This window comes from Lepisosteus platostomus, chromosome 6, assembly GCF_059453375.1.
Source record: "Lepisosteus platostomus isolate fLepPlt1 chromosome 6, fLepPlt1.hap1, whole genome shotgun sequence".
NCBI classification, from domain to species: domain Eukaryota; kingdom Metazoa; phylum Chordata; class Actinopteri; order Semionotiformes; family Lepisosteidae; genus Lepisosteus; species Lepisosteus platostomus.
Window position 1 is genome coordinate 33,890,771 of NC_142616.1, and position 11,970 is coordinate 33,902,740.

General features: G+C 38.4%; 1 protein-coding gene across 1 annotated transcript; it reads right to left on the reverse strand.

The window, feature by feature from the left end:
* Positions 1-208: 208 nt before the first annotated feature.
* Positions 209-11,211, reverse strand: LOC148661600 (pancreatic triacylglycerol lipase-like). The gene is made up of 12 exons (XM_088633779.1): positions 11,163-11,211; positions 10,345-10,499; positions 9,066-9,191; positions 8,312-8,446; positions 7,647-7,755; positions 7,252-7,371; positions 5,889-6,041; positions 5,343-5,461; positions 3,695-3,824; positions 3,469-3,580; positions 1,427-1,594; positions 209-888 (listed from the first exon to the last, which is right to left on the reverse strand). Exons 1-12 carry the CDS (start codon positions 11,209-11,211, stop codon positions 825-827), a joined length of 1,440 nt encoding a protein of 479 aa, XP_088489905.1. The 3' UTR covers positions 209-824.
* Between the last annotated feature and the right edge of the window lie 759 nt (positions 11,212-11,970).

Genomic DNA, 11,970 nt, shown 5'->3' on the forward strand with positions numbered 1-11,970 from the left:
GGGCAATATTCACAACAACCCACATTTCTTTATTACACCCGCTGAAGGAAGTTTTTAGGCAGTTATTAACAGAGACATTTAATGACTCATTCTGATGTCGTCTACTATGCACAACATCTACAAAGAAGGTCACATAAAGAAACAACTACATTGAAATTAAGACATGTGTTGGCCTTCTTTGTTGTTTAGACTTTTTCCATAAACACTGCCAATATGTAATATTGACATTATTGATAAAGACTGATGCTTGCCCAGCTGGGCATCAGAGCATGCAAACATTAAAATGCTGTTGGAAAGACATGGCACTACAATGCTGTAATTTGTGATGGGGGAAGGCAACAGAGCATTTAAAAAAAAATCCAGTTTAAAGCCATCCCATCTCAATACTTTGTATGAAATTCTATTAAAACATAAGGATCACAGCACGTATCTTATATATTGGCTTGTATTAAATTCTCAAAACTAAACATACATTTTCTAATTGCTTTATCCAACACAGGGTCATGGGGAATCCAGATATTATCCCAAGCAACGGGCACCAGGATATTCCTGGGAATTCCATGCATGCAAATGAAAATGAAACAATTAATGTTGCACGTTACACAATAAAGAAGCTAAGTATCCATCACTGAAAAATAGCACTATTGTATTCGAATTCATTCTGCACATAACAAAGACATAATTGAAACATCAAAGTTTAAAAGTTGAATCTATTAATTTCAACATTATGGTTTATCATAGTTGAAGCTGTTTGCTTCAGCATTGTGCTTGCATTAGCAGAAATATGTACAGTATGGTGATATTCTGTGTACATCTTATGAACTTTAGCACGGAGTTAGTGTCTGCAAGACTTCCTCTCGCACGGTTCCTGCACCACAGAAACGGAACCTTTAAATGAGAAAAAAAGTATAAAGCCGTGAGAAACTAACAACAAAAACCTCAATTATTCCACTGGGACCTGCAATCAGCACACCAAGACCAGTGTGGCTCGGTTTGTGGATCTGACCAATAAACCTATTATTAATGTAAATCTGATGATTTGTGTGTGTGTGTCATCTCCCTTGCCTAACTCCAGGAGAAAGGATTGAAAGAGGTCTGAGGGTGAACCCTGGGATTTTATGCTATGGGGTTAAAACAATCATGTGATTTTGTGGGTACAGAAACATAAAAGATAACGTAACCATAGGGAATGAGCACCAGTTTCCACTGACCCAGGTCCAGGAATAGTTTTCAGCTGGTGATATTGATAGTGCTAGTCTTGTCCTTCAATTCTTGTCTCACAGCCTGCATGTGACATAGCCTTGGATACTTATCAACTACATATCACCAGACTTCAAGGTCCAGACTTCAAGGTCCTCTGGGAGAGGGCTTTTACCGAATGAGCCTGATCCAGTGCCTAAGCACTGATATTTAATATCATACTCACACTTTTCCGTCCTTTCCCCTCTGAGCAGTCACTGTCTCAGCTCCAAGAGTGGACTGGAGAGGGTTAAACAGACTGCTGACCCACAGAAATTTCACATTAGTAAGGTCACCCAAATTAACCTCCACGTCAATTCCAGCTGTGTATGTTCCTGCTGGTTCAAGCTTCCCTCTATAATTAAAAGCACAGAGTTTTAATTAATTGAGAATAGGGTGCCTTTTTATACGTACATGAATACTAGATGTGGATGATAAAAGCTCAATTACAGTTCTATATAAATGGTTAAATGTTACTGCTGGGCCCTTGGGGCAGAGCGGTGGCTCTGTGGCCAAGGATCTGTGTCTGTGGCTGAAAGGTTGCCAGCTCCTGCAGCTGGCAGAGGAATCCTACTCTGCTGGGCCCCTGAGCAAGGCCCTTAACCCCAACTGCTCCAGGGCTGATCCTGCGGTCTGATCCCAGGCTTCTCTCTCCCTGTCAGTGTGTATCATGGAGAGCAAGCTGGGGTATGTGAAAAGACAAATTCCTAATGCAAGAAATTATACAGGGCTAATAAAGTGATCTTTGTGATAGTTCAGGAAATTTTATGGCAGTGAAGTGAAAGAGGCAGGTTAGGCTGAAACACAGGTTTTCAACACCACAACAATCACACTTCTGTTAAATAAATGGATCAGATCCTCTTCTACTGCATATGTATGCTTTTCATTTTCTTACTTCACCCAGACACACCGCCCTTACTTCGCTATCCTTCTGCTTCAGTTGTGTATTGAGTGTGTTAATGCAGGGGCTCCCAGTCCTGGTCCTGTAGGCCCAACACACCTTTGTGTGTGTTTGTGCTCTAGTCCAGCTCTCAGTTACTCACACTTTTCCTTTGACCTTTAACTGACCTGTTAATAGCATTCATTCAAACAGTTGGACTGCTTTCAGCTCATAGTCATGCTGGGGGTGGACTGTTAATCGTTGCATTTCATAAGTAAAATAAAATCTCAAGCCTCTGAGTAGAAAAAAGATCTGATAATATTTCAGTCAAGCAAGTTCTTAGCTCAATTTAGGCTTCAATTATGTAATTCAGCTCAGCTGGAATGAAAAACAGCAGGTGTGTGGGCCTCCAAGACCAGGATTGAGGACCCCTGTGCTAATGTACAGCACTATGTGATTCTTGAAAAATAGTTATTATTATGAAAAAAGCAGTTGTATTTGAAAATACACTTACAACATATTGGCAGTACAAATGTCTTTGAGTAAGAGGGAGAGTGAGAGAGTGGGAACGAGATACCAAAACGTGGACAAAGAGGACAAAAAAGGGTGTCAGAAGAAATGGAAATTTAGGAGATGGATTCTGGGGAAGAGAGGATATAAATGTATTTGTGAAAGAAATTAGTAGATCGTTGAGACCTGGCTTTCAGGTATGAACTGGATAAATTTGGCTTCGGATGTTTTTCTGTGTTAGAGGTCTTGTTTTTCTAATCCTTAAGAAAGACCCACACACAAACGTCAGAATAACCATAACAGTGAGAGATAAAATGGGGCAGCCGTGTGTTTAGACATCTCGGATCATCGTTGCTCAAGCCGTCTTCTTTTCATTAACGGCCAGTAGGTGTCACTCTTGCCATGCGTTCCTCCCTTCACACAGATGGAAATTGTTCTCCTGAATGGGCAGTTAGTAAATATCAAGCCCCACTTACAAATACGTAAAGCACTTAGGGATCCTTTGGGATGAAAAATGCTATATAAATACAATATAATAATATTTGACAGAATTTTCCCTTTCAAACCTGACTTCTGGTAATAGCATATTAATTTCCATTTAATATTAAAATACAGTATTATTAGTTATGGGCTTCTTAATAATACTTAAATTACCAATATCAGTACTGTAATAATTTAGAATGAATCTAGGCAAACTGAACTATTTTGGTTTTTATAACAGTAGAAAAGAATGTTTTTAACCAACTGTGCTGGTCTTTCCTAGATGTTAGATGTTCTCACTTAGAGGTACAAATAGTGCTGTGTCGATATGACAGTGAAAATGACATAAGAAATCTGACCTGAAGATCTGAAGCCGTCTTGTGTACTGCTCATTTGTGTATAGAGCAATGTTAATGAACCCGCTAACAGCACGGCTTCCCGATAGCTTTACAGACACTTTGTACCTCCACCCTGAGAGAAAGAAATACACAAAAAGCAGAAGTAATACATAAATGGCAAACACAATTCCAAAACAAAGGCCTTTAATAATTATCGTCCCTTTTAGCTTTATAGAGAGGTGCTTACGTGCATAAGGTGCTGCGTCGCCGGTATTGAGATACAGCATTTGGTTTATTGCACCAGCCGGAGGGTTATAGGAATCAGCATAGTGACCCAGAACTGGGCAGCCACCACTTGGACACAGTATGCAGTTGCCCTGTGCAAACAAAATAGTGAGCATTTCTTTTATGTTAACACAAAATGTTAATGCTAGCTGTTCACGTCTTTACTTGTTTTAGTTATAGAAAATCCCCAATTCAGGGTGGCTGGTCAGGTCCTACACACCCGAAATGGCATCCATCAACCGTCTACCAGTACATAGACAGAGACAAACACTCTTTATACACAACGTGCAAATTCAGGCATTCTATTACAGCGGAACAAGCAATAGGTTACTTTATTCCATGCTGAAAAGAGAAGAGAGAAAACACAACATTTCGGCTGTGTTTTATCTCTTCTCTTTTCAGCATGGAATAAACCTGTTACTTGTTCCTTTGCAGCATGCCGATGCAGCTACCCACCTGAACTACTCCATTCTATTACAGTTACTGATTAACACTCATTTGATTTCCAGGGTATTCACAATAATAATAATAATAATAATAATAATAATAATAATAATAATAATAATAATAATTGCTTACACCTATATAGCGCTTTTCTGGACACTCCACTCAAAGCGCTTTACAGGTAATGGGGACTCCCTTCCACCACCACCACCAATGTGCAGCATCCACCTGGATGATGCGACGGCGGCCATAGTGCGCCAGAACGCTCACCACACATCAGATATCAGTGGGGAGGAGAGCAGAGTTATTAAGCCAATTTATAGAGGGGGATTGTTAGGAGGCCATGATTGATAAAGGCCGATGGGGAAATTTGGCCAGGATGCCGGGGTACACCCCTACTCTTTTCGAGAAACACCCTGGGATTTTTAATGACCACAGAGAGTCAGGACCTCGGTTTAACGTCTCATCCGAAGGACGGTGCCTGTTTACAGTATAGTGTCCCCGTCACTACGCTGGGGCATTAGGACCCACATGAGCCGCAGGGTTAGCGCCCCCTGCTGGCCCCACTAACACCTCGATACACAATACTGTACCGGTCTTTCCTACAAGAGTCTTGGTGGCCTCCCTTAACCATCCCATAAGCACTGTACCCCTCAGTCCAAATCACAGGGGACAGTCTTCCATACAGGTCTCAGATGATTAAAATACCACAATACGATTTTTTTGTTGTTATGAACTGACATTTTTTCTCTTACTTCTGCATTTGTAAAGAGAAATGAGATGACTAAAGAAGATAAACAGTGACATTGGTGATTTGTTTGGGCTTGGAAATCTGAGTGTCGTATTCCTTACATGTAATAACCTTAAATGTCTTAGCGATGTAAGATCTGAAAACAAAATTGTCCATATTAATCAAAGAATTAGACCAGTAAATGCTTCAGTTAGAGCTCCGCTGCAATGAAAACCTGTAGACTCTGGGGTCACGAGGACTGCACTAGGAAACCCTGCACAAAACGTGAATATATAACCATGTTACTCATACATACACAGTTTTAATTCTGTGATGGCCATATAATATTGTTTTCATCTGTAACTTTTAACTCTCTTGGCAACTTAAGGAATTAATTGGAGAGTAGATAACTTGGTACCTTTCTCAGTGCTCTTACCTCCTGAAATTGCCTGTAACCAGAGCATGGATAGCCTATGAACCCATCTCTCTGTTTGATACTCTCAGTATAGTATTTGTAAGCTCTCAAATGGTTGCAAGCCACAAAATTACGAGTTCCTGAAAAGAAATACATTTTTTCCTCAGCACGGGTTAAAGGTGTTTTTTTTAATTTCTCACTATAAATGCACAGTGATTTAACAAAATACTGCTTTGTACATGATATCATGAAATAATGACCAACTATTAAAAATTGATGTCTTTGGTTATTATGAGATAATTCTGTGGAAATAAAAATAGAATTGTGTTGCAGATGAAGGTGAAATCTTATTTGTCATCAAGGAGCATTCTATGTAGCTGTTCCACTAAGGAAGAATGGCACTAAAGGGTTTCTATTACTAAAACTGGGTTTGCTTGCCTGTGCCAATAAACACAACTGGAAATACTTACTGTAAAATAAATTAGATTTCAAACTACATACACAGGGCTAAAGCAATTTCTGAGCGTTTCAAGCAATATAACCTGTAAAGTAACCAAGGGAACATACCCTCCCAGATTCCATCAATATCCACAATTTGAGAAACCAATCCAAATCCAAAATCCAAAATTTGGGAAACAGCATTTTTGTTGCATCCTGGCATTTCTTCACCACCATTTGGATAAAAGTCAACATGACCGACAGGCTGAATCATTCCAAAACCTGAAATTTGCACAAGGTTCTGATTTTTTTTTTAGGTTACAACACTGCAAAGCATTTAGATTCCAAACATGAACATTATACTTTAAAGTATGTTTACAGTAATTCTGTACAGCATATAAACCCAAACTATTAATCATCCTTTATGAAGTGTCGTTAGATGTGCGGTCTTACAGGTAAACACATAAAGGAAGTAGAATTCAAAGTGAGTTGTGCAGACTAAACTGTTTGAATGCCCTCCAGTCTTTATATACTTGACACTGAAAGCTAAAATAAAAGAAGGCAAAATTGCCCATGGTTCACGAAACCTACAGCTGAAAAACAACACTTTCAAGCTAAATGTAATTGAAATTATTGATCATTGGTAAAAATAGATCTCACACGTATGCCAGTTCATTGCTATTTTGTTTAAAAATATATAATTTCTGTGCCACAAAATATAAAATAAAAAATGGACATAGTTCCACAAAAAGTTATCTCCTAAAACAGCTGCAAAATGTCAAATTAATTAAAGCCCACAATTATATTAACACGAATGTCTTCACTGAACCTTCAGCCAGACGCCATCAACTACACATTACTTACATTTTAATACACTGTTATCTGTGTGGAAATCTCTAGGGTGTGGTTCAAAAAACTTATTTCCTTTCCAGTCCAATAAACATGTCTGATTACTAGATAGCAAGAGACTATTCTTATTTTTATAAGTGAGCATTAGGTTTTGCAGTCTGTGCTTACTTTAAAAAAAATGTTTTGGGCTGTTCTTCTAACATTGTGACCTAAAACAAATGTTGCAATGTGTTGTGACACTAAAGACAAACTTAAAGTAAAATATATTTCTGTATAGAAATCTAACCGTGTGGACTGGGACATTCCTTAGCTGGAGCTCTGATGTAGAGAGTGCACAAATGTCATTAAATAAATGAAAATTCCACAAAGAATGTGTGAGGTAGGCCCACCTCCACATCTTTCATTGACTCAGCTCCCTTGCTTTGCCAAACCTAATGCCCAATTGTGTGTTTTAATTGTGATTTCAGCATTAATTAATTAAGTGGTGGATGCAAGGAGACCCCACGAGTCTTTGCAACGTGTCCCAAATTTTAAAGAGTTCTTGCTCCCAGGCAGGCCGTCTGATGTTTCCAATTTGCATTTTGCAAAGGATGATGGTTTTAACAAAAAGCAAAGTTCATTGGCTCTCCTGTTCTCGCCTTACCAAGGTTGGGAACCATTGGGGCTGCGTCTGTGTGGATGACATCCACAAAGGCAGCGTCACTGGGATCCAGCCTGACCTCGATGGGAGTATTCTGGAAGTAGGGCTCAGCAGGATCAAGGCCTGGAATAAAGAGAAATAAAGGGAGTTTCTTTCTGTGACTGTGCCTCTCCTAGGCATTACTGGGATTCTTAAGCTATGAGAAATACAGTTGTGTATATTTATGTTTGCACTGAAAAGGAGTAAATACACATGCTTGTTTTTTCTGTAGCTTTAGGAAAAAAAGATCTTCAAAGCCCATTTATTGTTTGAAGCATTGATACTGCAATGCAATGTAAGGCGAAATCTGGAAAGTCAATTCAAGGTGAAGTCAAGACCTGTCCATTTTCCTTTCTGACCTGTTATCCTGGAGATTCCCGGCTTCCTCTTCCCAGCCTCTCCAGCAGCATGTGCCCCCAGGCTGTGGCCAATGATATGGATATTGGCTGGATGATAGTTAATCTGGGTCTATCATGGCAAAACATGAAAAAATAAACTATGGATGCAATATTAATCTTTTTTAAAATGAGCTACAGCAAGTCATTCAGCACCCTATCCATCAATCATTAGTGTATTAAGCCTATTAAAATAATTAGGCTGTTATTTCAGAAAACAGTTAATAATTTCATGCTAAAATACATAGAATAATGTATATTTGTAATATACAATAAGTAAATATTTTATATAATAGTACTTGCCACTTTTCACAAACAAGAGTCGGTAAGTTTCTAAGTGGAAATAGGAATAATGGATGTTGAAGATAAAGTATATCAAACACTGAACTAGAAAACACTGAATCAAAGGAAACATGAAAAACAGAATCCGAACTGAAAACACACAATACCGTAGCTGATAAATGGAAAAGGAAAAAACAGCTATCAAGAATTTTTTACTTTCTTCAATTGATATAAAAGGTTAGTAGCTAAAACAGTAGTGGTTTCTCCTGCAGTGATTGGCTCATACACCCTTGTATGCACACAGTATAAAGATATGCATACATGAAGAGAAGAAAAGATGACACAACCTGTAGGACTTCTGCAAAATATGCAACTTCTGCCCCGACTACACGGATATTGTTGGCAGCCTGTGTGTATGGGCATCTTGAGCCACCTTTCCAATCCACACAAATACAGTTCACATCTTCCACCTGGAGCATCTCCTAATAAGTTCCAAAACAGATATCTTACAAAGAAAACAAAACCATGTCATTATTATTATGACTACTATTATTATCGAGACTTACACTATTGATCTACAGAAGACAAAGCAGTGAAAGAAAGAAAAGAACAATAAACATATATAAATCAAATACAAATAACAAGTACAAGTGTCATGCAGAACAGTTTCATCTATATGCAGGACCATGCCTGAGAGCAAAGCTCAGTCTGAACCAGGGTGGTTTTTGGCGCATGACCTCTATGATCATTGGTTTGATCCTGGGCCGCGTCACTAGCCTGTCACGACGGTGACCAGGTTTCCCTCAATTCTGCTGTGGGGGAGAGCTGCTTGACAGCTTTGCTCCAGCCAATGCTGAACCTCCTGCAAGGGTGCAAGAGCCTGTGATGTATTAAATGTCAAGCGGCTCCGAGGTTGGCATGTTGGAGGAATCTGACCACACACACTCATTCCCCCCTGTGTGCGGTTACGAGGTTCGTAGCTACAGTATGTGCTGAGATGCGAAAAGCACACAATCGGTACAATTGGACATACCAAATTGGGTCAGTATAACAAAAATAATTGGCATTTATGAATTTATGAGGAAGCTATTTTAATTTTACCAAGCACATGTCAGTTACCCAGCCTTCCTCTCCCTTGTCAATGAAGCCATGTATGATGAATCGAGTTTTTCGGTTGCTCCTGAAGTTAGAGGCAGAGATAGTAGATGGATTGATGGCTGTAATGTCCTGTTCATTGAGCAACACATAAACATGTTAGACTTTGAGCCACATTGTGTAAATATGAAGAATATTTTCATTTAAACAGAAAAAAGCCCTGCAATGGACAGATGTCCTGTCCAAGGTGTAGTCTTGCCTTCGTTGCCCTATTCTTCCGGGACAGCCCTCACCAGGAATAAATATCTTTCTGATAAAACATCCATCCATTTTCAAATCTCAATATGCAACAGGCTCAAGGCAGGATACTGCCTGGACAAGATACTAGTCCATAGCGGGGCAGACAGAAAAACAAACATGCACGCACTCGCACCATCGCCAGTTTTCCCAGAAGCCAATCATAGATAGTTAATATTATTTTCTAAAATATTTCACTTTAATTCTGTGTGTTATTCAGCAGTTTTCTCCGCATAAGTTGGAATGAGTGGAAATCTTGTTCTTTCTTGGTAAAGAATTTAAACTGTTAATCATCAGAAATGACCAGCTAACCTTAAAATCTTATGAAAACCTTTTGTCATCTGACTGATATACTATGCAGCATTAGTGTTGAAATCTATCACTTTTAGTGCAGAATGTACATACTATATACAGTACAGCATCTAAAACACATGAACGATAAAGAATTCATATGAATTTTCAGTGGGGAAGACATTATTTAAAATCTTTTCATATTGTAGATGCACATGAATGGAAAACTCAGAGAAAATGTGGGAGTGAATTACAGTAGGAACAACTGAGAGAACAATAAAAATCTCTTTAAGAATTGCTTTTTAGAGATGTTTAAGTATTGTGCCTTAGATCCAGGAGAGGGAGCTCTTATTCTTACAAATTTACTACAGTTCCTGTGCCTAGCTGTATGTGAAGAAGTGTATGTTGATGATTCTGTGTAGAAGACATATTACATATGGACTAGTTCAAGATCATTAAGATAGGAGCAGCAACATAAATGTAAAATTTAGATACCATAGAAAATAATTTGTCATCGTTATCAATATGTACAGTTATTATTTTTCGTTTTACCAAATATATTCGTTCGAGATCTAACCAGGCTGGATGTCAGAGATAAATACTCAGAAATTATTTTGACATAGCAGTTGTTTAGTTGTAAACTAGTAGCTTAGCTACAAAGTATAAGAGAAACTGGTGTGAAAGAGACCGATTTCACCTGGAATGAATTTGAATTCTGCCTGGTGAAGAGGAGGAAACGGGTGTTGATTCTCTCGGGGCTCCAGGGCAGCTGAGAAATGGGCCTCTCAACAGTTCCTGCCCAGGGCTTGTCATTTCCAAAACAGCCGAGTCTGTCGTAACAGACTTCGGCCCCTAGGTTTGATCAAAACAATAATTATTTGTAATTGGTGAGAAAGATATAAAAATGGATACACTCTTAACCATACCTTTCCAGATGGTTTTTTGGAGATCATCATGTGTTTTAGCAGCAGAAATAAAACTGCTATTTGTCACACATCTCAGGGTTGAAGTAAAGCACCACTACCAATTAAAAACCTCAAGACGAAAGTCTTTATTTAAGGCAGCAAAGATTATTTGTATCGGCCTCTTTTTCCTCAGACTTCAATCTCCTCTTCAGGCATAGTTAAATAACAAACATATCTCAGATTTTCTTTGAATGGGTTTACAAAGTTTTGTACAATGTTTTGAACCAAATGTTAAACAAATGTTAAAGGAGTTAAAATACATACCTTCAACCTGACTGGTTACTGCACTGCTTTCACACACTTGTTTGCACACAAAAGAGTATGTAAGTCAGCTAAGAGAGATTGGAACCTGTTACATACTGTAAACACACTGTTGTATTTCAAAATACAAAATACATTTTTTGTGCTTGAGGCCTGTGTGGTGTAATAAGGGATCAGAAAAAAATATTTTTAAAAGAACAATCATTATTTGCCTACAGTGGTTTACAGCAATGGTAAACAAAGGAGAGTTTCCTATGCTATAGTGACCTTCTTTAGAAGATTTATTTACCTGTTGCTGTGGCAATATAAATTGCCAGAATGGTCCATCGTACAATCATCTGGAAATTAATAATAGAGAAATAACTTCATTTGGAAAACAAAGGATTCTGCAAAATAAAAAATACTAAAAGACGTCATCATGTAGATTCTTACCTTTGAAGGATAGAAGGGTATACTGTCAGAATTGTTAACTTTTATACTTTTTTATCTACAAAGATAATCATTTGCAAAGGCAGGTTTTCCATTGCTAAGCAACTACAGATACCAGATAGAATGATAATCCTATCTTTGCACAATAATCAAGATCAAGAAATAGGCAACGTTTTTGATCAGTTAAAAGGACCTGGGAGATCATTTTTCTCAGGTGTCATAATGTGAATTTGCAATGCAGGCAAAATGCTTTTAAGATCTTTGGACATTTATCATATTTTATGGCAAACCTGCTGGAACGTTCAACAGCTGAAACACTTCCACAGGGATTTGGTGTACTCCCACCAGCACATAAGAGATCAGAGCTCTTCTCACAGTCAGCTGGATCACTTCTCACTGATAGTTCTATCAGAAACATTGGTGACTGTCCAGTTTTCTGTGCTTTGTGAGATTTGCACATTCTCAATTCTCTTTCACACCCACTGACCCTTATCTTCATGAACGTTTTCATCAGATCAGCAGTTTCCTTGAGAGACAGCAAAGATAAAGACAGAAAAGTTGTACGGATTCTCGCGTTTATGTCCCTTCTGAAATCTCTGACCCTCCTGCTTATGTTTTCACCTCTTTTTTCTATATAACTCCCAAATCTCAATGAACAAGATATGCTG